Consider the following 26828-nt stretch of genomic DNA (forward strand, 5'->3'; position numbering starts at 1 on the left):
AAATGCAGTAGCATATACTATAATCAATGATAATATTAAGTAATCATTCGTAATCATTAACTCTTAGTAATAAAAAAAACATGTTTACCAAATATTAATGGTGATCATAGGTAATCAGCAAAGTAATCAGCAAAGTAATCAGCAAAGTAATCAAAGGTAACTTTTTTTCAAAGATGCGTTATAATCATAGTTGTTGGAAACTTCTTGCATAAACGTATACGCGGCAAAGTATGCGTACGGTAATTGTCAGCAATCTCTATATTGCTGTTAAAAACTGTAGCACCGGCGAAACTAACCTCACTTTTTTGACGTTTATCGGTGGTTCATGTATTCATGACTTAGAAGATGAATTAAAATCACAGACACAGGATTCTAGTTTGCTGTGATTAAATGTTTCACCAATACAGGCGATTCATAGGACCTAAAAACTACTTATATTCGTTTTAGGTTACGATTTTTTTTATGTACAACAACGTCTTAGAGCTATATTATTGTAATCGAAAGATCTTCGCATGCCGTGACACAACTAACATTAATGTGAAGTTCCAAGAAATATACTACGAAGAATAAACAGCATTGAAAAAACACTGGCATATGGAATGTATCAGCAGTTTTCTCGACAGAAATTTATATTTTCCGAATCGTAAGATTTGGGCTCAACTAGTCCTTCTGAAAAGTGACTCTTAACGGAAAAACCAAGTTTAATGAAAATGAATCCTTGTGTGGTATTCAGCATATCAGCAAAATTTTATTCTAAAAAATAGTCGAGATAAAAGTGGCTTTTCTTTGTCAGCGTTTTGAACGTCTTCTATAATTAGCGTTTTATTAATCCCCCTCACCAACCCATCCCGTTCCACGCCACCGGTCTCGAATGAAGACGCTGTTCGCTCGGTAATCACTTGAATTGATTTCATCTTAGTTTTCCTATCCTCGCAGCAGCAGCAGCAGCAGTACCATTCCCGCCGCCATTCGTTATAATGTCAATTCAAGCTCACTCAAAACGTATTTACCCCGAAAGCGGTGTGTTTCCGGTGCAGTAGGAATGGGAAAAAAATTCCCACCAATAGCACCAAACAAGATAGACAACGTAAACCGGTGAGGAGGCGGAGGATGGGTAGGCAGGTAATTGGTGGCGATTTGATTGGAATTTTCATGGACTAGTTAGAGAGCAGAGCGTTGGTCAAACGAATTATTCCCTTGAGATCGTCGTTGCTGTGCCAATTGCTAGCTAGCTTGCGTACATCAACCGGACCACGACTCGACTGGATGGAATATCGGATTTCACCTGTCTGTTTTCTGCCGACGACCGGCAGCTTCGCAGACAGGATCTACTGTCGCGTGGATTCTGACAAGGCACACGACTGCTGTTTCACTCCAGTAATCCCGAAGAAGACCTTTAGGCCGTTTCGGAAGATGAGTTTCACCACGCGAACAAACGCGTCCCGGCCGGTCCCGCCGGACGTGCCCCGTAGCGGAACGGAACAGGATGATGATGGTCGCGTACACTTTGACTCAGACGACAAAACTGCGCATTAAGCCGACGGATCTGATTACGAAAAAAAAAACAACCGGGAGAAATTGTTTTAAGTTCATCCGGTTAATGAATATTTGATGTGTAATAGTTTTTTTGCAAGCTACCAACTCGCACTCGGACGATGTGGTTTTTATCCAAAGCCTTAAAAGCTAACGGACAGTTGAATACCTTACAGGCAGGGAAACAGTAATTATTGTGTAAGGCAATTCGCCAACCGAGGCAGTTTTTTCTTTACAGTGCGGTTAAAGTTCAACCCTTAAAAACACAACAATACCGAATAAGTTTTCTTGTTTTTGAACAAAAAAATAACTACACAATCCCCCCCGTCCGTCATGCCACACGCCATTCGATGGCAGCGCAGCGGGAAAAGGTCTTCGCTTTGTTAGGCTAATGCTTAGCAATTAGTTGAGCAATCTGGATCACGATTTGGTTAATTGAAATGGATATGGAGTTAGCGCAGCAGCAGCAATGCTCGCGCGATTGTATCTTTTTCGGTGTGGCAATCAAGCTATCTCAGTAGTGCACGACGATGGGGTTTGTGCAAGTGTTTATCGGGTCGAATTTACGACGAAAGTGTGTTTTTTTAGTTGGAACTAATTCCAGGTAATTTGTAGAAGATTTCAAATCGTATCCCACCCTGACCACGCTCGCCATGATCAACGCCGAACCTAGGGCAGGCAGAGCAGAAGCAGATGAAGATGCTCGTCACGTTCTGTTATCTCGAACGACACGGTCGACTGATGGCTTCGGCTAGCCGCTACCTACAACTGAGTTAAGAGCTAAGGAAACTAAGGACGGACTGCGTCTACTCACCCTGATCACCGGCGACGCCATCCAGTTTGTGGTTGAGAATGTAGAACAGCACGAGCAGCGGCAGAAATTTATCCATATTATCGGCGGGTGGCTAAAGCTCTCCCGACCGGATTGCTATACAGAGGTCCGATATAGATTAGAGGCTCCTCCCGAACAGGGGGAAGCTAAATGAAAAATGATGATTACGATGACGACGAATACTACTGCAGCGGATTGCCAACCGATCTCCGCTGGAAATAGTTGACTGAGTGTTTTTTTTTGTTTTTCTTTTTCTCCTTTCTTAGCGGTTTCCCAACACACGGGTTCTTTCACCAGATCTTTTCTTTTTCCTCTTCCCTACGATGCTCTTTTTCGACGGCTTCTTCGCGGTTAGTCGTGATGAGCTGTTGAGATTCTCGATCCTGATTTCTTTCTTTCGGCAGCTTCGGTATTAGAGGAGAACGCGCCCGCTGATGATGATCGTTTATATTATCTTAATTTTTAATTTTATTTTTATTCTTCTCTTCATTCACTGGGGGCTTCTTCTTGCGCTTCTTCAGTGGCAGTCGCGTTGACGAAGCGGACATGATGGCATGACTTGACTATACACACATACACAGCACAACTCAACGATACCCAAAAGCTATACCACAGACAGAACCGAACCTGTTGGAATCCGAACTCATTAGCTTTGTTGCAGCTTTTGTTGTTTTTGTCGGCGTTGCTGTTGTTTCAGCAGCAGCGGTCGCCCACCATCAGAGAACAACTTTAAACCTATTCCATGACCACAGGGTTCGGACTTTAAGCTACTGGCAACGGTGGCCACTGTTTCCATGCTGGTTGTGCCACCGACCGCCGGATTTATCGGCTTCTTCCTCTTTTATCTTGTTTCTTCCACTTTATCAAAACCACACACACGCACACGATTCGCGGCAGAATGCGATTAATAACTCCACAGTACAAAATTGTGTAGCGAGCCAACGAAAACAACGAAAATTCACCACTTCTCACACGATCAACTATCAATTATGCTTCCACAATTTTAATATTAACTCTTTTTTTTTAAACGCTCAGCTCTGCCACTTCCAAGCCTACGACGACTGCGGGTTTAGCAACTTTACACCAGGTGCAGCAAACATTTCACAACATGCCTTCAGCTAGCGGAGCCCTCTCGCTCGGGGGGGCAATAGCTTCATGCATGCCTTAATGCCAGCCAGTGATCGCGAACAACGACGACGAGGACGACGACGATGACGGCGGCGCTGTCGATGAAGAAAAACGGGCAAACCTGTGGAAAAATGAAAAACAAAAGAAAAATATTAGCTATTTTGTTTGCTCCTAAATGGCAGTTGATTTGGTGAACTATTGACTTTTCCTTTCCCGCTGCTGGTGCCTGCTGTTGCTGCTGGGCAGCCACCCGATTGGGTGTACGCCATGCAGTCATGCTGATGAATGTGGCCCACCCCTCCCGACGCGACGCTCTAATATTAGGAGTGTGATGGCGAAATCGCATTTCCATGCGAACAACACAGTCACTGCAGCAGCCAGCAAGCTGAACTGAAATTGAACCGCGCGATTTGCCTCCCTAAAACGGGCGGGGGTACGCTGGGGTTGGTGGTTCGATTGGCTGCATCGTCCGACCGACTATGGCATGTGCTGCACACGATTCCGCCGTTCGATGGCTGGCAGATTGGTGGTGCAAATAAACTTTGCTCCCCGAAAATTAAGCGATATGGTTTATTCTTCTGACAACCGTGTGCACAAAGTTACCCAATCCGCGGTTCAGGGTTCCTAGTGATGTCCGATTACTTCTCGATTAATCGAACTAATCGATTATCCGCTAAAATAATCGATTAATTTTTAATCGATTGCTTTATGTTCCGATTATTAGATAATCGATTAACTGGCCGATCGATTATGCCGGATTATTTAAAATTTTATTCTTTGACAATTTGTAACAAATTTAATTATTACAGTGGCAGGCGCTTACCTTCTAAATTAACCAAACGCAATCAGCCAGTTCGTTGGTTTCGAGATACGATGCTGATCTAAGAAACCAGTAGTCGTATGTTCAAATCTCAGCCAGCTAGTGCTCCTAGATAGAGTCAGTAGGATTGTTGCAATAACCCCCCCGTAACTGTCTTGTACTCTAATATCTGGCTGTGAAGTCTGTCGATAAAGATGGGTCAAATCTTAGAAAGGATGTTTAACCCCAAGGCTTTGCTTTTAATCATCCAGTTTGCACGCAGTAGGCCGGTTTAAATACCACGCTGAAGCCTAAAAACCAAACTAAACTTTATCTAGATACTAACTGTGCCACCGTCAAAAGATAATTCGAAAATTTGTCAGTCTGTCAGACACGGAATTTTGTAAGGAATTTTTAGAAAACTGGGAAATACCCTTCGTCTTTTCTATACAAAAACCAAAAAATGCGGTCTCCTCGATTTCTATGTAACTAGCCTAAGTCTGACTGCACATTCCAAAACACTCGTGGACAGTACTACGGGACGCAAAACTATTTTTTGGTGTCGGGGATTGTAACGAGGTTACAAAATAAATAAGGTAACAAACCCTATTGTCCAATCCCACACACAACCGTCACTAAAAGCCTGTTCGCGCTACCTGCCGTTATCCCCGAAAAAAGGTTAGGGTACCGCGACAGTAAACAAACCCTGCTAATGCCCACCGGATGGAACCTGGCGAAACTAGCCGAAGCTGAATCGTCGGCCCCGTCGTAAAGTCCTGTCTCCTGTGCTTGACAGGACAGGCAAATCAGTCTGGGGAATGAGCGTTTAAAATAACCACCTAAGAGACGACTCGCAAGATTGGAAAGGGCTAGAAGTTAGAAGACGCAAAGTGATACATGAGAAGACGAAAAGCGAAGTAAACTAGTATTCGGAAAAGATACAATAAGTAGAAGTAACGTGGAAAAAAACACGGGTAGAAAATATAGCCGCTAAAGCGATGTTAGATTACCTAGTCGAACGAAGCAAAAGACCACCAGCACCCTCCTTCAAACGGAGATCTTCCCTTAGAGCTTGAGAGCGCGACCATCGATCGTAGGAACCGATCGCCGAAGAGCCAACCGTATGCTATACCCACCACATAACCAATTGTTACTGTCCGTGGATTCATCACCGTTCGTACCGGCTACCGGATGTCGGACCCGGTCGAACTGAAACATTCGATTCAACATTTGCCACCCACCACGTATTTGGTACGGGCTATCTGTAAGCGGTCTACGAAACCGCTAGTCTAGCACAGTCATCTGTTCATAGGAACATCAGAGACCCTTCGTCGACAAGAAGCAGCAGGCCGTAAGAAAAACTGAAGAAAACTAACCACTAGATTAAGCGAAACGTGTAAATGAAGATCTGTTAACCCTCGAAATGGTGTTTGCAACGATATGTGTCCTCGGAAAGTGTGAGTCCCCGAATGTGCCCCCCCCCCAGATCGGTTCGCGAGTTAGCCTCCGGTAGGTTAGTGTAGGATGCCTAGGGGACACTGCACTAGCCGATGGTTGCTCTTGTCCCCCTGTTGAGTCGGCCGAACGGATTCAACCGATGTTAGGTTAGTCGGCATTTCGGTCGTAAGTTTATAGTTGAGCGTTTGATGAACCTGCCCTGAGGTATACTAGCCGGACCGGGATTGTATCGCTAAACACGCTTCTTCACGGCAAGTTAATCCTTGCCTGGCGCTTAAGTGAAGATTGTCACTGCTCCCTGCCCCAAAACCCATCCCGCCCCGTTACAGGACGTAAAGGTTATAACCAATCGATTATTTCGATTAATCGATTATGCAGCGCCGATTAATCGATGTCGATTATTAGCCGCCCAAACAGTAATCGATTGTTAACTAATCGATTAACTGAAAAAATCGGACATCACTAAGGGTTCCCCCTGTTGTTGCTAAATTGTTGACGTTCACGTGTAAGTACGAGAGCAGGGAAAATGCTCTTCGCGGTTTGTGTGGAACTCTGCCAACAATTCGGTACCTGGACGAAAGCATAATAAAGCAATTTTTTGCTTACGAAAGAGTCTAAATCCATATTAATTGACTGCTCAAGATTGCATCGGTAAATTTCTAGACCGCTAATCCAGGATGGCTGCCGTGAAAAAAACACCAAAACGTACGATAAAGTTTGAAGTCACAAATTACTTTTTGATTACCCACCGCTTCGCTTGCTTTCGGCAATTTCCTAAGAAATGCCAACTTGTTGTTTGGGTGTACAAATTGGTTTGATCCATTTTTAACAGATGGCTCTGGCTAGCTTGTTTACGATGTTTGCACATTACTTACTTACTTTTTCGGCAACAATCCACTTATCGTATCTGGGCCTAATTTAGGAATCTTCTCCACGCTTGTCGGTCGTGGGCCCTTAACACCCGCTGTTCTAGCATCCTCGTCAACAGTGCTCGTGCTCATCCAACGGGTACGGGGTCTACCTCGAAGTAGGCGGCCTCTGTCGGGTTCTTTGCTGAATATTGTTTTCGCTGATGTCTCATTCGGTATCCTGGTTACGTGGTCAGCCTGCCACTGTAGCCTACCGTGTTTTATTCGCGTCACAGTATCAGCATCCTTGTATGCTTGGTAAATTTCGTGGTTTATGCGTCTGCGCCACACTCCTTCTCCCAATATGCCGCCAAGAACTAATCGCAGGATCAATACCCTTGCTATGTGGCCGTAGTGTACCACCGGGAAAACTAGCGTCTTATAGAGCGCGAGTTTCGCATGGAGTTATAGATTACAGGACCTCAGCTAGCTACGTAATCCGTAGAAGAATCTGTTGGCAGTCGCGAACCGCCTTTTTACTTCACGGCTCACATCATTGTTACATGCCTCTAACGTACCAAGGTAAAAAGTATTACCGCAGACTAGCAGACGTAACACTTCGAACAAATTTTCTAACAAAACATCGTTTCAATGACACCCCTAAAACTTGGGAAAAACACTAGCATCTCCTGGTGCAGTCTTCGCGCTGCACAGAGTAGCTCGCTATAAATTTCAGCAATGCTATAAATTTACTTATATATTATCTGACAACAGCGCCAGCGCAAGCGAGCGGCGCTCTCGCGCAGCGACTATTGTTTGAGTCTTGGCTCAAGTGAACATTTGAAACGATCGTTTTTATTGGCGATGGAATGAGGCTTCAGTGTTACGTGTGTTAGTCTGTGGTATCACCATCTATCACCCGAAAGGGTTACTACGCTCTCTACCAGCCACCAAATGATTCGTTTGTTAGAGTTTATGACAAGCTCTGACCTCGCAGCTTCCTCGTTTAGATGCGTTCAAGCTAAATCCGCCACAGCATATTTTGTTTCACTGAATCGTACATCGCCTTGAAGTCTATAAACAAATGATGAGCCTGCAAGTTGAATTTCCGGAATTCATTGAGGATTTGTCGCAAGGTGAACATTTGGTCCGTCGTAGAGCGTTCGTCTCGAAACAAGCACTCGTCCAAGGTTGGCGTAGATTCACAGCTTGCCCATTATCCCTCATAGTTATCCTGTTTCTGTTAACAACTCCATTTTGTTTCTTACGACGATGAAGCTTTTTACAGCTCAGCTCCAGCATTTCGAAATCTCTTTGTGCTCTGGCGTGACACAGTTGCAGCCAATATGTGAGTTTTGGCTCGATTCTTCTCGTCAGTCATTTGATGGCATTCTGCGTCGAACCACTCACTAAAAGTGGTTGCAACAGTAGCACCCAACACTTCTCACGCTATAGTACTGATCCCATCGTGGATGTGCTTCCACTTCTTGTTGAAGTTTTCTCCAAGTTGTTCACCGATCCGCTCAACAGCAACTCCTGCCGCTGATAACCGCCGAATGGTCAGTCGTATCTTCCTCGGTGATCTCGATTTGAATACGTTGTTGCCCGATGTTTTATATAAAAGCCTTTTTCCGTCTGTAAAGAAAACCAGACACCTGACAAGATATCTAGTTTTCGTGATATCGTGCAGTTCTTGCATTTCATCGACGTTAGAACCTATCGTGGTACAAACATCGATTCCGACCATTTCCTTTTGATGGTTAAAGTGCGCCAAAGACTCTTCATTGTTACCAACATTCGGTACAGTCCTTCTGAGCCACGGTACAATATGGAACGACTCGAGTTACCTGAAGTCGCTACTGAGCACGCGCAATGCTTTGAAGGAGAGCTAAAAGAACCCGAAAAAAAATCTACGGTAAATTTTGTAGTAAAAACAATGTGTTTTCAACAGTTTTCATTGTGAACATTGAAAGTTATGGTAAATTTATTGTAAAAGTGTCTCAAATTCAAATTTTTCTTATTTTGAGTAATAGAATTGGCAATATTCGATCACAAATCTACTACCTTCTTTAAATATATGCAGTTTTTTCGCTTAAAAAAATATCATAAAAGGACAATAACATTTACTATAAATGAAAATTTTTGTTCGGGAAAAAATAGATAGTTTTTATTGTTAAGATAGTTAACAACCCGTCATTTTTATCGTAGAATCTCTCAAAACCATAAAAGTTACTGTGGACTAGAATAAGTTTGATGGTTTGGTTATCTTTTCTGACAATAAAATTTTATTGTTTTTACTGTATTTTGAATCTTACTGTTACAATAATTTTTATTTTCGTGTTATGGTTATTTTTTCCGGGCAACCACCAACAGCGCAGCGGAAGGTGCCATTGGGTTCACTGAAAGGAGTTGATGTAACGACCGTTTAGACGAGGAATGCCGGAGGATGATAGAGGAAAAGAATGCAGCACGGGCGTCGATGCTGTAGCAGGGGAAAACGTGTCAAAACATGGAACGATATAGACACAAACGACGACAGCAAACCCAGTTTTTCTGGAGTAAGAAGCGCCACCTGGAAGAAATGGAGTGCGAGGACATTGAACACCTGCATCGTTCTCAGGAAACGCGTCAATTCTACAAGAAACTGAACGATTCCCGCAAACGCTTTGTGCCACGAGCCCAAACATGTCGGAATAAAGACGGAGGAATCTTGTCGGACAAACTTAGGGTGATCGAAGCAGCACTACAATGAGCACCTGAATGGCGTGGAGACGGAATACCAAGACAGTAGGGATAATGACTACATCAGTGCGACGGATGATGGTGATGTGCCGAACCCCACAATAGGTGAAGTAATCGAAACTGGATGGCAGCTGGTAAAGATGGCATCGCAGCGGAGCATGTCAAGAAAGGGCCCCAATAGGTTGGCTACATGTCAGCACCGGCTGATATTCAGAATCTGGGAAACAGAATAGCTACCAGATGAGTGGAAGATGGGGGTATCGAGCGAACACCATTCTCAACGCCGCCTATGAAGTACTTTCTCAGATCGCCTACCTATCACCGTCTAGCGCCGCTAACAAGTAGATTCGTGAAAAGTTATCAAGCCGGTTTTGTGGAACCTATGCATAGATTCCAAGGCCGCGTACGATGCTATCGACCGTGAAGAGCTATGAAAAAAAATTAACGAAAAGCGACTCAGCAACATCCAGTTTCCAGGCATTGTTAACTGGGCGGAAGAGGGTGATTCCACTTAGAAGTAATGGGATGTTCTTCTACGAAAATGTGCTCGGCTACTTTGGATTTGAAATGGTAAAATGCGTTCTCCTGTAGTTCTTTCCTCACCTTTGTTTTTTTTTCTGAAATATGCTCATTAAATAGGAGGCCAAAATTCCTTTTTGTTTGTTCGATATGGTATACACACAATTTAGGAACTAAGTTGATTTAAAACCTGTCAATCTATACCTATAAAAATGGATTTCTGTCTGTCTGTCCTTATGTTCCTTATAGAATCGAAAACTACTGAATCGATCGGCGTGAAAATTTGGATGTAGGGGTTTTTTGGGCCGGTAAGGTTCCTAAGATGGTTGAAGAGCCCCCCCCTACTAAGAGCGGGGGCTCCCATACAAATCTATACCTACAAAAATGGATTTCTGTCCGTCTGCCCGTCGGATCCTTATAGAATCGAAAACTACTGAACCGATCGCCGTGAAAATTTGCATGTAGGGTTTTTTGGGACCGGGGAAGGTTTTTATGATGGTTAGAGACCCCCCTCCCACTAAGAGGGGGGGCTGCCATACAAGTGAAACACAAATTTCTGTCTGTCTGTCCGTATGATCCTTATAGAATCGAAAACTACTGAACCGATCACCGTGAAAATTTGCATGTGAGGATTTTTGGGGCCGGGAAAGGTTCTTATGATGGTTGAAGACCCCTCCCCCCATTAAGAGGGGGGCTCCCATACAAATCTATACCTATAAAAATGGATTTCTGTTTGTCTGCCCATATGTTCTTTATAGAATCGAAAACTACTGAACCGAATACTGAAGTGGCGTGAAAATTTGCATGTAAAGGTTTTTGGGACCGGGAGAGGTTCTTATGATGGTTAGAGACCCTCCCCCACTAAGAGGGAGGGCTGCCATACAACTGAAACACAAATTTCTGTCCGTCTGCCCGTATGATCCTTATAGAATCGAAAACTACTGAACCGATCACCGTGAAAATTTGCATGTAGGGTTTTTTGGGACCGGGGAAGGTTTTTATGATGGTTAGAGACCCCCCTCCCACTAAGAAGGGGGGCTGCCATACAAATCTATACCTATAAAAATGGATTTCTATCTGTCTGCCCGTAAGTTGCTTATAGAATCGAAAACTACTGAACCGATCGGCTTAAAAATTTGCATGTAGAGGTTTTTGGGGCCGGGGAAGGTTCTTATGATGGTTAGAGACCCCTCCACTCACTAACAGGGGGGGGGGGGGCTGCCATACAAATGAAATACAAATTTCCTCATAACTCCAGAATTAATCAAGCAAATGGAACCAAATTCGGCATGTGAAGGTTTTTGGAGGTAAGATTTTTTTCTATGGTGAATTAGGATTCCTCCTCACTTTAGGAGGGGGGGCACCTGTACAAATGAAATACAAATTTCCTCATAACTCGAGAATTAATCAATCAAAAGGAACTAAATTTGGCATGTGGGGTTTTTGGAGGCAAGTAAACTGTTAAAATAAATCACCTAAGGTTGAACTCCTCAGAAACTTGCAAAACCGAGTCATCCGAGATTCACGATTTATGTAAATACAACACCATTTAATTTGTGGCAATACGAAGTTTGTCGGGTCAGCTATAGAAATGGTTTAGTTACAATGAAACTATTTTTACTGGAAGTGCATGAACTTTGGCATAATCTCACCCCTTCTAGGGGTTGACATTGTGTCAAAAACAGAAAGTTAAGGTAAATACCTAAACAGTGAACATTATCATGTTTATAAACAATACACATAAATATCAGTAAAGTAGTTCATATGGGACCGTCCATGAACTAAGTGGACTATTAGGGGCAGGGGGTCGGCCCAAAACAACACATCATATTAAAAGCATGAACGAAAATAACCCGGGGAGGTCTGAAATGACTGAAAATGAGTTCGTAGTCAATAGACAGCCTTTATATAGCCAGTAGCGTTTCTAGAGCTAACAAGGGGAAGATATAGGGAGGGCGTCTATCCTAAGGGAGCACACCTATTTGATCATTTAACAAAAGTAACCATTACTTCGTTTGAAAACCCGCGGCCGCAGGACATGTGGTTGAACGAGCCAGGTATACCCTGTGCAAAATTTGCGCACAAATTGTCATATCAGCTACCTCTAAGAATGGAAGTCTGATCCTGAAATTGAATGAAAAAGAAAACTTTTCCAATTAAATTCTACTATTTATATTTATTCGCGAAAGATACGTATTTTGCCTACGACTTGCAGGCTTCATCAGTGTCTGTGGTCGGAAACAATAGTTTCAATACTTTTCTTTTTTATTTAATTTCAGGATTCGTAGTCTACTAAGATGCTCCAAAAACTTCAGTCCTTCTCGAATGTAACATTAATATCTTCATGAACATTATTGATTATTTCCCAGAGATCGTCAAAGTCTCCTCGTTTCAAAATGCAAAAAATGTCGTCCACATATCTCTACCTGCGACCTGGTAGTGACATTTACTTCCCTTAATTTATTATCAATATTTCCGATAAAAAGCTCACATAGGAAAGGTGACATCCCATCGGGACTCCCTTCCTTTGTTTGTAATAGTTGCCTCGAAATGCGAAATAATTTTCTTCCAAGGGAAGGGAACAAGGCCGTTACATCAAGTGAAATAAATTTTGCAAAACAACAGGAACAACTGAAAATTTTACAAAAACTCAACACATTTCCAAATCTGGTATGTCTAGAGCACAATTAAAAGTCAGTTAAAATCAAGATTTCCCTGGAAAGCCCTCGTTTGAATAAAATCCACATGTTTCAAACAAAATTAAGATTTTTTTCCAAATTTGTCTTATCAATTTTGCAGTTCCTTAAAAATAACCGGAAATTTGACCACGAACTTGGCGGAGTTTCCATATTTGTTTTGGCGAAAGTTTTCATATTTGTTCAAAAAATGTAGTTTCAGCTTATTTCGGAAGCAACTCGTAGATTAACTGTGGACCTTTGTCACAAAAGTATTAAAAAATGCACCGTTGCTTTCCGTAGCTTTCTATACATAAATAAATAAATTTAAGCAACGAATCAAATAAAAATTCTTGCCGTTCCAGTAACAGCTCTAGTGCAGAACCAGTCTCATAACATATTACTTGCCTTGCATTTGCTTGCCAATCAAACAGTATCGTTTTAGTTCTTTGGAAAAATCTCAGCAAAACAGACACGGACACATATTATGTCTACCGAAACTATTTGCCTCCGTCGAATTTCAGCTGACCGAGCAACCGAGCATAAAAAAAACGTCAATTGACTCGAAACAAAACAAACATACACACTCACTGCTGCCTGCTTGCCAACGAGCGAACAAGAAAACTGCGAACCCATTTAGGAACGGACTAAACAAATTGAAATCCCAGTATCCCCGAGCCCATCAGCAGGTCGGTCAGGCGCTGCCTGCTGCCTGCCAGTAGTTAGGAGTGAAAACCATGGCCACGTCCTGCCGACGAAGTCTGAGCCTGATGAGATGAAATTGGGATTGGGTCGAGCAGCTCCAGAACAAGGCAGCCACCAATCCGGACCCGGATCGACGAGGCCGCGGGGGAAGGGACGAGCGCGAACCGGCAGAAAATCATTGATTATTAAAATTGCAAAATTTCAGCGCTTTTTTGGATGATCCGTCTCAGTTCTACCCGAGAACGGGAGTGCTTGTGCTTAGAGAGTTCAGCTTGTACAAGCACATGTTCCTGCTGTTGCCGCTGCTGTAGTCGTTGGCCAACAAAAGCGAATCGGTGAACTCCGGATGAAATATTGATAACACGAATATATACTTTTGTGTATAGCTTGCTGGACGTCGGCAAAACCGGAGGAAATCAGATCCCACGGTTAGGAGGAGGCCGCTTGTTAAACATACAACGAAATGGGAAGGCAACGGGTGCACTAGAGAGAGAGAGAGAGAGTAACACAAAACAGCGTCAGTTGATTAGATGGGCGGCAGCGGAATAGGGCAAGAATGGAACCCCGGACCGTGTGGTGCCTCGTGAAGGAGGAGGAACAGAACGCCAAATCAGTTGAACTGAACTGTTGCAAAAATAATAGCGCTCTCTGTGTTTCGGGTTATACCTCTACCTATGGCAATGGCAAATGGCAGGCAGGCAGCAGCAGCAGCACCCCTTCAGTGCGCGAGTCAAGTTGAAAGTAAATATTAGCTCAAAGTGGTTGAGAAGGCGAAGAGACTAGCGGCTGCCACGTTGTTTGGATGTATGTATGAACGGACGGAACGGAAACCTTGGGGATTTTGTGTCAAAATATTATGATTATTGTTGGGAGTGCACAATCGCTAAGACGGGATTTGATTTGAATCGGGACCTGTGTGTTGAAGGGCAGAGCCTTAATATCTGGAGCTGCAGATTAAACATTTTTCAAAATCATTTACAAAATTTTTCGATTGAAATCTGACGGATTTCGTACCAACGCGACCGGAGCTTGGCGAGACCCTCCTAGAATTCAGTGAAACTTTGTGTGTGTAAAGTGTTCATGTAAATAAGCAACTTTGCATACTTAGTTTTTTTTCCAAAATTGGTCTAGACTACTTAATCCACCTAATGGTTAAAGGAACCTTTGTTAAATTAACACATAAATGATTTAGGATAGAAATCGACACGCCTTAAAGTACTTAAATTCATGTTTAAAATAAATTGGGTAAATTATTCTAGAATTTTTATAACCTAGATAGCCTAGAGGAATTGGCACATGCATCTAATGATGGCAATGCAGATAAGAAATTCTTCTAATCCTCTAAGATTAGAAATGACTGGTCTCGAAAACTCTCGTCTGAATCATACCCGTAAAATGCTACGAGTAGCCACCATTTGCCTCATTTACTGCTAAGTTCAAATCCATTCAATACAAATATAAGCCTACTGTCAAAATCTAACAAACCAGAATTATCTCAAGAAGTGTGAGAACTATTATGTATTTGGATTGATGTTTGTAAAGTTACTACCTAGTAAAAACTTAAAAATATTCGCATTCGAATTGCTATCATACTAATTGCTATCTTGTTTGCATTTTGTTATTGCAAAAATAAACATACAGAACTGATCAAAAATAAGTAAAATATGTTTTTTGCAACGATCCTTAAGTCGAAATAAGAAAAAACATTTATTTAGAGAATGGCAATAAAAAATCCCTAGTAAAAGAGCTATTGAGTCATGAGTACTAAATAAATCAAATTGAAATTATTTTAATAAAATCGTTGATATACAACATTTAAGTGTTATTTAGGTTAAAAGAGACTTATTTTCGTCCATTTAAATGATACAGGCAATGTTGCTAATTTTCCTCGCGATGATTGCTCAGTGCCAGCTCATCAGCGATTTAAATTTCGACAATTGGTCGACAATCTGTCTTATCTTATTCGATCACGAAGAATCGCAAAAACCGTCGAGAAAAGTATGAATTGATTACGCTCGCAAAGACTCACTCAGTATCTCTGTCTCATGCTCATAGTTCATCGCTGTCAACAAGACGAAAATGTATTTTGCGAACGAAACGTGAAAACAACCATATTTAAATAGCATATTTGAAAATATAAGAAATTAATTGTTCGATCAAAGATAAAACGTTATTCGAGTCACATTTATGATAACTATGAAGTCGTCAACATATAGGTACTTGTGACGCCAGACATAGCCAGTGGAGAAACAAATAATTTTACGAAATCATAAGTCTTCTGAATGTAAAAGAATTTAGATGTTGTAAAGTATATTTATATATTAGTAGCTAACGCGACAAACTTCGTATTGCCACAAATTAAACTGTGTTGTACATAAATCGTGAATCTCGGATGACCTTTGTCACAATCTCGAGTTTTGCAAGTTTCTGGAGAGTTCATGGGTGTTTTAAAATACAAATTTTCCTCACAGTAAAATAGAAAACAACTCCCCCATTGCTTAGCCCGATAAAATAAAGCAGATAGCATTAAAATATTCGCCATGATTATATAACATTTCGCCGCACACCGTTTTGCGGAACACCACTTCTCGGTTAACCATAACGCGGAATATAGAGTTTCGCAGAATACCATTTCGCGAAAAACCTTCGGCGGGATGTACCATTTCATGGAAAATCTTTTCGTAGAAAGTACCATTTCACAGGAGTGATCCAACTGAACGAAAGTAATAGAGGTCAGTAGATCTACGAAAATAAATAAACCTATATAGAGGTGATCTCTACGGGGGGCTGCCCCTCCCCCCCCCCCGCACCGCAGTGGCTGGCGCTTCCGACGGCAGGTCGCCGGCAGCACTCGCGGCCTGTGGCCGTCTCGCGCAGAATTATCTAATGTTACTATTGATAGTTTTTGGTGGTCTTGTTATTGACTAATGTTTTATGAAAGAGTCTAAAATTTCTCGAGTTCGATTAGTTTTTGAGTTACGCAAAAATTTCTGTTTTATTTCTTCTATGAGAGTCCTTATCCCCCTACCACAGGGGTGAGGGATCTCAAACCATCATAAAAAATCCTGCCTCCAAAACCCCCCACATGCTACATTTGGTTCCATGTGCTTGATTAGTTCTCTAGTTCTGAGGATATTTGTATTTCATTTGTATAGGAGCCCCACTATTGAAGGAGGAGGGGATATAATTCCCCCCCTAAAGAGGGGAGGGGTCACAATTCACCATAGAAAAAAAATTACCTGCAAAGACACCCACATGCTAAATTGGTTCCATTTGCTTGATTAGATCTGGAGTTATGAGGAAATTTGTATTTTATTTGTATGAAAGCCCTCCCTCCTAAAAATCTAAGGGGTCCTAATTCATCATAGAAAAAATTCATGCCTCCAAAAACACCCACATGCCAAATTTGGTTTCATTTGATGACTTAGTTCTCGAGTTATGAAGAAATTTGTATTTCATTTGTATAGGAGCCCCTCCTCCTAAAGTGGGGAGGGGTCTCAATTCAACGTAGAAAAAATTTTTGTCTCCAAAAACACCCACATGTCAAATTTTGTTCCATTTACTCGATTAGTTCTCGAGTTATGAGGAAATTTGTATTTTATTTGTATGGAAGCCCCCCTCTTAAAACGGAGAGGGGTCATAATTCCCCTCCTAAAGTGGGGAGGGATCTCAATTCACCATAGAAAAAATTCTTGTCTTCAAAAACGCCCACAAGTAAAATTTTGTTCCATTCGCTTGATTGGTTCTGGAGTTATGAAGAAATTTGTAATACTGAAATTTGGAACTCACTACCAACTTCGATAAAATCGAGCTCAAGCACGAGAGTTTTTAAGCGTCAGTTGCTTGCACGGCTCAACAGCACATAGTTATTCCCTTAATTCAATCTAGAGGAAACACAATATCACTTAGAATAAATATCAATTTAGAGATAAGTTTGGTAGTCCAACTAAATTCACGATCAAATCTTATTGTAACAATTCAAAAGGCTTTGCCTTACGTTACATATGTCAATAAATAAATAAATAAATAAATTTGTGTTTCATTTGTATGGTAGCCCCCCTCCCCCCTCCTAAAGTGGGGAGGGGTCTCAATTCACCATAGAAAAATTCTTGTCTCCAAAACCACCCGCATGTCAAATTTTGTTCCATTTGCTTGATTAATTCTCGAGTTATGCAGAAATTTGTGTTTCATTTGTATGGAAGCCCCCCCTCTTAGTGGGGGAGGGGTCTCTAACCATCATAAGAACCTTCCCTGGACCCAAAAACCCCTACATGCAAATTTTCACTCCGATCGATTCAGTGGTTTTCAATTCAATAAAGAACATACGGGCAGACAGAAATCCATTTTTATAAGCATAGACTAGCTGACCCGACAAACTTCGTATTGCACAAATTAGCCTGTGTTGTACATAAATCATGAGTCTCGAATGATCTTTGTCACAATCTCGAGTTTTGCAAGTTTCTGACGAGTTCAATCTTATACGATTCATTTTGGCAGTTACGTAACTATGAAAGCATCACAGGTAACCAATAAGCATCACCAATGCTATTCAAATATAGGCCAATAAGCATTTAAGTCGCCTTAAATGCTACTTAAATGCTATTTTGGCAAAATATACAGCTACTTTACTGATAACCTTCTTATAGTGCTGACAATGCTAATTTACAGCTAATTACCGACACGAAGAATTTGAATACAATTTTGGATGCCAATTTACAACACCTATGCAGTCAAAAGCTAACATACAATAAAGTATAAAATGCCAGATACGCTGATTTGCTGCTTATGTTAATGCCTATTAGTTACCAGGAATGGGTAGTTTAATATACAAATTTGCAATTTTTCCTCACAGTAAAGTACAAAACAACTCCCCTGTCCCCTCATTGCATAGCCAGAATGCGGATAGTAATATTCGCCATGATCTTTGCCATGATTGTACAACATTTCGCCGAATATCATTTTGCAAAAAAACCTTAAGCGGAATGTACCATTTCACGGAAAACTTTTTTGTGGAAAGTACCATTTCGCGATCCTCTCCTTACTCGCTGTCGCTCGTTCCAGGAAACCCAGTTAGACCTAGGAAAACAAATAAACCTAGACAGTAGTGATTTCTGCGGGGAGTTTCCTCCCCCCAGTTGGCGGCGCTTCCGACGGCGGGTCACCGGCAACACTCGCGGCCGTCTCGTTCTGAATGCCCTAGTTCTAGTATTATTATAGATAGTTTTTGTGGTCTTGTTATTGACTAATGTTTTATGGAAGAGTCTCGAATTCGATTAGTTCGAGTTCGATTAGTTTTCCAGTTTCGCAAAAATTTCTGTTTTATTTGTATGAGAGTCCATATTCCCCTACCACAGGGGTGAGAGGTCTCTAACTATCATAAAATAAATTCAAGACTCCAAAATCTCCCACATGCCAAATTTTGTTCCATTTGCTTGATTAGTTCTCAAGTTATAACGAAATTTGAATTTCATTTGTATGCCGCCCCCCCTCCTAAACAGGGGAGGGGTCTTAATTCATCATCGAAAAAATTTCTGCCCCCTAAAAGCCCCACATTCCAAATTTGGTTCCATTTGCTTGATTAGTACTTAAATTATAAGGAAATTTGTATTTCATTTGTATGGGAGCCCCCCTTTTAAGAGGAAGGGGTCGTAATTCACCATAGAAAAAATTTCTATCATCTAAAGCTCCCACATGCCAAATTTGGTTCCATGTGCTTGATTAGTTCTCGAGTTATGAGGAAATTTGTTTTTCATTTGTATAGGAGCCCCCCTCCTAAAGTCGGGAGGGGTCCTAATTCACCATAGAAAATATTCTCGCCTACAAAAACACCCACATGCTGAATTTGATTCCATTTGCTTGATTAGTTCTGGAGTTATGAGGAAATTTGTATTTCGTTTATATGGGAGCCCCCCTTCCTAAAAAAGGTAAGGAGTCCTAATTCATCATAGAAAATATTTTTGCCGCCAAAAACCTCCACATGCCAAATTTGGTTCTATTTGTTTGATTAGTTCTCGAGTTATGAGGAAATTTGTATTTCATTTGTATAGGAGCCCCCTCTCTTAAAGTGGGGAGGGGTCCCAATTCATCATAGAAAAAATTATTGTCTCCAAAAACACCCACATTCCAGATTTGGTTCCATTTGCTTGATTAGTTCTAGAGTTATGAGGAAATTTGTATTTCGTTTGTATGGGAGCCCCCCCCTCCTAAAAAGGTAAGAGGTCCTAATTCATCCTAGAAAATATTTTTGCCGCCAAAAACCTCCACATGCCAAATTTTGTTCCATTTGCTTGATTAGTTCTCGAGATAAGAGGAAATTTGCATTTCATTTGTATGGAAACCCACCCTCTTTAAGGGGGGATGGCACGCTTTCTAAAGAGGAGAGGGGTCTCAATTCACCATAGAAAAAAATCTTGCCTCCAAAACCACTTACATGTCAAATTTGGTTCCAGTTGCTTGATTAGTTCTCGAGTTATGAGCAAATTTGTATTTCATTTGTATAGGAGCCCCCCTCCCTCCTGAAGTGGGGAGGGGTCATAGAAAAAATTCTTGCCTCCAAAAACACCTACATGCCATTTGGTTGATTAGTTCTAGAATTATGAGGAAATTTATATTTCATTTGTGTAGAAGCCCCCCCTCTTAAAGTGGGGAGGGGTCCTAATTCACCATAGAAAATAGCTAGCTTGTGACAGTTAACAAAGACGTGGTCACATGGCAAGAGATTGTTTTTCTGCATGATCTTTTTAATTGATGTAATCACGCTCGCTATTATTGCAAGAAAAAATTAACGAAGGAGTTGTAAAACATCAGCGACAACACTCTTCCGGCTGATTCCTAAAGATGAAGCAATGAGTTTGTTTCGGAAGCCGCACAAAACCCAACAAGACAACGGCAAAAACTACAATTTTTCCGCAACCATGAACTGAAATTAGCTTCGAATAGCCCAACACCCAAACGCGGACACTGTCGTTTTCCACATAATTACGGTTTTACTATCAACCAACGTAAAGACGTATTATAGCATAAAATTTTATTTCATCGTACAAGAATTTACTCCAGGAATTTTTTCTGGTGAACTGCTTTCACAGACACCTGACGTATGCGCTCACGTAAAAACAGTTGAAAGATAAAAACGTTTACGAAGTTTCACTCGGGTGTGCTCAGAAGTTCAGTCCATAAACCATTTGGACTGATAGACAGCGCAAGTCCTGGAGAAATGTTGCGATTTAATAGACGATTACCATTTCGAGTGCAGTGCGTGCGACACTAACAAAAGACACTTAGAATGTATAAATGTCATTTGCCTTCCAAATCACAATCGCGTACCATAAAATGCCATTCCTTGTCACGCGGGCGGGCGGGACCCATCGCACCCTCTTCCAGACAAACCTCTTCCCACCGTTGCTAGATCGTATTAGAGAAAGAGTGTTGTACTGCCTTAAATTACATGCTCCGGATGCAGTGAAAGCCGCGTGCAACAGAAACCTTCAATTTCCCTCCCAGCTCCAACATGAATCATGTCGACTATCCATGGGTTTACGATCGATTGTTTTCTGTTTTCCGAACAAGCTATCAACTTTTCCCGTTCGGTTCCGCCCCGTCCAGCTATCCGCATTCTCCCCCCGCTACGCTGCGCTGGGGAGAACTTCAAAGCCGCAGAAGATTAAACAGAGACTTCACAAATCGAATCCAAATTATTCGCTGCGGGCGTCGGGCAGCACGTCCCGATCAAACAAAGGCCCCCATTTTCCCAAAACTTGCTGCGGCGGTGGCGGTGGAGGCCCCCGAAGTGGGTGGCAAATACGTACCGCCGCTCGACGAGTAACATTGGGTGGAGGAAAACGTAAACATTGTTTTCACATGCTTTTAATAGCCACATCACACAGCCCAAATAGAAATGGGTAAACGAGCAGATAAAAAAAATTAACAAACCAGACCGTTTGTCTACAAATTTGTATTTGCGATAAAAATCAACCCTTCCAACCCGACCGACCCGGTTTGTGGTTTGAAACATATTCAAACCGAAATAGTTGGATTTAGTTGTTGGTGGGCTCAGCTGTCGGTTAGATTTTTATTTTTATTTTTCAAACAATCACCCAACGTAAACGAAATTCTTTTACTCCTCAACCGGGGATTGCATTTTTATTATTCCATAGTACACACAATCAAAAAAATCGAAACGGTTTAGATCCGCAGTTTATGGTTGCGTCCAGTTAGGAACAATAAAAACACCATTAAAGTCCATTTGTGGTCGTTCGTTGGTACACTCGCAGCAAACATTTTAATTTCCGTTCGCCAACTGTCGGCTGTTGATTTACACGTTGGTGGTGGTCTTTTACCTTGTTTGATTTCAAATCATCAAATTGAATAGCGATTAACTTTCGTCATGCTGCGAAAGGCTTTCGGATAATCGAGGAAGTCTCGCGTCACTTTTGATTTCGTCCAATGTAACAATTCCACCATATTGAGAAAAACGAGATCGAAGTTCTTCGAATTGAACTTTAAATTGTTTCAAAATGAAATAATTTTCAGTCATTCACTCAACGTGGTTGATGAATAATAACATTCAATATTTAACGGAGATTTTAAAAATCTAATTAAAACTAAGCAGTTTTGGTTTATTATGGAAAAAGTTACATTGGACTGTTTACCATCTCATGCTGTACTTTGGACGGTTTTATTTTTCCAGGCTCTTGCACATAAATTAAGCGAGATCACCGTAAAATACGTGCGTTGCCGTGCTGCGCTATTTTCGAGGTTATTTTTCAATATTAGACCGCTTGTTTCACTTAAAATGCATAAATAATGCGAAAAAAAACTTTCACTTGCTAAACGTCCAATGTACAGATTGGGTTTGTTTTGATTTTTTTTGCACTTTGGACATCAGATGAGAACGACCGAAGTAACAGTCAGTCATTCGTAATTCGAATGTGCACATTGGACATTTTGATAATGCTAATTTTTTCACCTCAAAATAATTCTATTTGGGCAGGTGTTTTTGTATAACATAGAGTTTAAAAAGAGCAATAATTTGTTGTGATAAACCGGATTTGTTTACAATTGTTACATTGGACGAAATGAAAAGTGACGCGAGAAGTATTCGCTTTTCGCTTTTCTTTTTTTTCCTGCCTGCATTGCATTGCCGGAATCGATGAGCTCATTTGGGATCAACGATGATTGCAATCTTCGCTCTTCTTGTTCGCGCAACCTCCCATTCCCATCTCCATCCAACACACGCGAAAATGGTACGACGAACGTGGAACAAAAGATTGAGGCGGTCGTGCTCCTCCGTCCGTGTGCCGTCTTCGGGCACGCATACCGACATAATCTGCTCTGCTTTGCACATTTTTCTTTCTTCAGCGCCGTGGAAAGACAAGAACGCCAACCGAACCGAACCGGTATCGGATGGTTAGGATCGCAACGGCAGCCTAGGTGCAACGAGTGCGGCACAAAAATATCAACGATGGCCACCGGGAATCTCGAACAGGACAGAGATTATAATTTTGGCGATCTTGCACTAATACCTGCACGCACACACTCACCCATACGGTCATTATCGCTCGAAAAATCACAAGATTGATAGGTCGGATGGTGGGTTAAATGCGATGGATGCGATGCAAGTATGCTGCGACGATCACGAACGTAAAACCAAACTTCTATACTGGTTCAGTTAGACTACAGGTTTATTAATCATTTAATATGGTCACGTGCTTCGCAAACATTAATGGTTGCAGAGATAATTATTTACAAGCATTGGCAACAATGTTGCTCATCGTAAGTTTCTGGTTATAACTTTTGTGTTTTTATAACTAGCATTTTTATGTCACTTGAAATATGACAGCCAATAATGTTGAAAACCAATCAGTAAAACCGTTCGGGCTTGATTAATGCTTTTCAAATATTTATTTCTACCCAGCTAGCATTTTCATATTATAAAAAAGTAGAGGGAGCGTTTATCGACTGTAAATTATTATGCTTTGACGGTTTTTCGGCTTTCAGTCAAGTGGATTTAGCAAACGATTGTTTTGCTTTTACTTATCCGACGTTTCGGTGATTTATTTCACCTTTTTCTAAGGATTCTGGAATTGTACAATAATTTAGGTGGTTTTTCTAGCTGTAACTTATGATGGGACTTACAAAAGCTTAATCGTTTTTTGTCATATCTTTGTGTCGTATTCCTATTGTGCAACCTACTAACATGGCGTCTACTTTGTACTATTTTTTTAAGGAGCTTGGGTTAACTTTCTATCACTGTGTTTGAGAATTTTACTTACTGTATTTTATTGAATTTGAAATTTAAGGTACGTTTTGCGTTTTGTTTGCATTTGAAGTCTGGTCCAGAAAGCGGGGTTTTGCGGTTTGTTTTATTCGGGTCACTGCGCGGATGGTGTGTTGCTTGGTGTGTTGGCTATCACTATTTCGAACTGACATCACTGTGACGTTTGTGTATTGAAATCTGATTATAACAGTTTTAGTTTGTGAAGGTTTTTAGTGTGTGTATTACTCCTGCATATATGGCGTTTAGTCCCTGTGTGTCTGTGCGTTTGTTTATGCTATTCTGTGTTGACATTATATGGCATACTTCTAAGTACGGTAGCGAACGTTGTTTTCTGTGTCTGTCTAAAATTTTTGTGTTATCGAGATCAAATCTATGGTTTAAAGTTATGCTGTGTTCCATTAGTGCTGTCTTTTCTTTAAGTGCGTCTATTTGAAGTTCCGTAGTTGCAGTGTCATTGGTGGTGTCTTCTGTTAGTAGTTTGTCTAGTGCATTGTAATGTGTTTTGTGTCCACTAATCCTGGTTTTGAGTTTGTTTGTTGTCATCCACTTGACTGAAAGCCGAAAAACCGTCAAAGCATGTATAAAAAAGGTAAAAATCAGCATTACGTACAGATATGCTTGCTAAATAAATCGTATTTCATGCGCAAAATTGGCATATCCGTACTATTTTGGAGGCGATATACGTGATTACGAATAATTTCGAGCGTTACGACTATATCAGTATTTATATACGACTAGCTGACCCGACAAACTACGTATTGCCACAAATTAACCTGTGTTGTACATAAATCATGAATCTCGGATGATCTTTGTCACAATCTCGAGTTTTGCAAGCCCCCCAGTGGGCGGCGCTTCCGACGGCGGGTCACCGGCAACACTCGCGACCGTCTCGTCCTGAATGATCTAGTGTTACTATAGATAGTTTTTGTGGTCTTGTATTGACTAATGTTTTATGGAAGAGTCTCGAATTTCTCGAATTTGATTAGTTTTTGAGTTTCGCAAAAATTTCTGTTTTATTTGTATGAGAGTCCATATCCCCCTACCACAGGGGTGAGAGGTCTCTAACTATCGTAAAATAAATTCAAGACTCCAAAATCTCCCACATGTCAAATTTGGTTCCATTTGCTTGATTAGTTCTCAAGTTATAAGGAAATTTGTATTTCATTTGTATGGGAGCTCCCCTCTTGAAAGGGGAAGGGGTCGTAATTCACCATAGAAAAAATTTCTGTCATCTAAAACTCCCATATGCCAAATTTGGTTCCATTTGATAGATTAGTTCTCGAGATAAGAGGAAATTTGCATTTCATTTGTATGGAAGCCCACCCTCTTAAAGGGGAGATGGGCCATAACTCGCTTTCTAAAGAAGAGAGGGGTCTCAATTCACCATAGAAAAAAATCTTGCGTCCAAAACCACTTACATGTCAAATTTAGTTCCATTTGCTTGATTAGTTCTCGAGTTATGAGGAAATTTGTTTTGCATTTGTATAGAAGCCCCCTCCCCCTCTTAAAGTGGGGAAATCCATAGAAAATATACCATAGAAAGTATTCTTGCCTACAAAAACACTCACATGATAAATTTGGTTCCATTTGCTTGATTAGTTCTAGAGTTATGAGGAAATTTGTATTTCGTTTGTATGAGAGCCCCCCCTCTTAAAAAGGTAAGGGGTCCTAATTCATCATAGAAAAAATGGTTGCCTCCAAAAACACTCATATGCCAAATAAGGTTCCATTTGCTTGATTAGTTCTCGAATTATGAGGAAATTTGTATTTCATTTGTGTAGAAGCACCCCCTCTTAAAGTTGGGAGGGGTTCTAATTCACCATAGAAAATATTTTTGCCTCCAGAAACCTCCACATGCCAAATTTGGTTCTATTTGCTGGATTAGTTCTCGAGTTATGAGAAAATTTGAATTTCATTTATATAGGAGCCCCCCTCCTAAGGGTGGTAGGGGTCCCAATTCATCATAGAAAAAAATTTTGTCTCCAAAACCACCCACGAGCCAAATTTGGTTCCATTTGCTTGATTAGTTCTCGAGTTATGAGGAAATTTGTATTTCGTTTATATAGGAGCCCCCCCTCTTAAAGATGGGAGGGGTCCTAATTCACCATAGAAAATATTCTTGCCCTCGAAAACTTTCACATGCCAAATTTGGTTTCACTTGCTTGATTAGCTCTCGAGTTATGGGGAAATTTGTATTTCATTTGTATAGGAGCCCCCCTCCTAAAGAGGGGAGGGGTCCCAGTTCATCATAGAAAAAAATTTTGTCTCCAAAAACACCTACGTGTCAAATTTGGTTCCATTTGCTTGATTAGTTCTCGAGTTATGAGGAAATTTGTATTTCGTTTGTATTGGAGCCCCTCTCTTAAAGTGGGGAGGGGTTCTAATTCACCATAGAAAATATTCATGCCCTAGAAAACTTTCACATGCCAAATTTGGTTCCATTTGCTTGATTAATTCTCGAGTTATGAGGAAATTTGCATTTCATTTGTATAGGAGCCCCCCTTCCTAAAGTGGGGAGGGGTCCCAATTCATCATAGAAAAAAATTTTGTCTCCAAAAACACCCACGTGCCAAATTTTGTTCCATTTGCTTGATTAGTTCTCGAGTTATGAGGAAATTTGTATTTCGTTTGTATAGGAGCCCCTCTCTTAAAGTGGGGAGGGGTCCTAATTTACCATAGAAAATATTCTTGCCCTCGAAAACCTTCACATGCCAAATTTGGTTCCATTTGCTTGATTAGTTCTCGAGTTATGAGGAAATTTGTATGGAAGCCCCCCCTTTTAAAGAGGAGAGGAGTTATAATTCCCTTTATAAAGAGGGGAGGGGTCTCAATTTACCATAGAATAAATTCTTGTCACCGAAAACACCCACATGCCAAATTTTGTTCTATTTGCTTGATTAGTTGTCGAGTTATGCAGAAATTTGTGTTTCATTTGTATGGGAGTCCCCCCTCTTAGTGGGGGGAGGGGTTTCTAACCATCAGTAAAACCTTTCCTGGCCCCAAAAAACCTCTACATGCATATTTTCATGCCGATTGGTTCAGTAGTTTTCGATTCTATAAGGAACATACGGACAGACAGACAGACAGACAGACAGAAATCCTTCTTTATAGGTATAGATAATGTACGATTAAGCGCGAGTCGCTCCGTACTACTCTACGATTTTGTGCTGAAAATCGTATGTACGTCAGTCATTATCATTATATACGACAGAAAATCAACTTGATCCCACTTTATCCAGCTTTAGTTACGATTTCGAGTTTGTTGGGAGAAATTTACGATAGTTTGCGTACATTGATATACGAGTTGGTGCTA

General features: G+C 41.1%; 1 protein-coding gene across 4 annotated transcripts in view; it reads right to left on the bottom strand.

Annotated features, from left to right (window-relative positions):
* The window catches only part of LOC128732307 (ephrin type-B receptor 1), a 232992-nt gene that overhangs the window by 152507 nt on the left and 53657 nt on the right, over positions 1-26828 (bottom strand). For all 4 annotated transcript variants that reach the window (XM_053842935.1, XM_053842286.1, XM_053836532.1 and 1 more), the window contains exon 2: positions 2348-3614. In XM_053842935.1, the coding sequence (XP_053698910.1) occupies positions 2348-2423 (76 nt within the window). In that variant the 5' untranslated portion in view covers positions 2424-3614. The remainder of the gene's footprint in view (positions 1-2347; positions 3615-26828) is intronic.

The sequence above is a fragment of the Sabethes cyaneus genome, chromosome 1, assembly GCF_943734655.1.
Source record: "Sabethes cyaneus chromosome 1, idSabCyanKW18_F2, whole genome shotgun sequence".
Lineage (NCBI taxonomy): Eukaryota > Metazoa > Arthropoda > Insecta > Diptera > Culicidae > Sabethes > Sabethes cyaneus.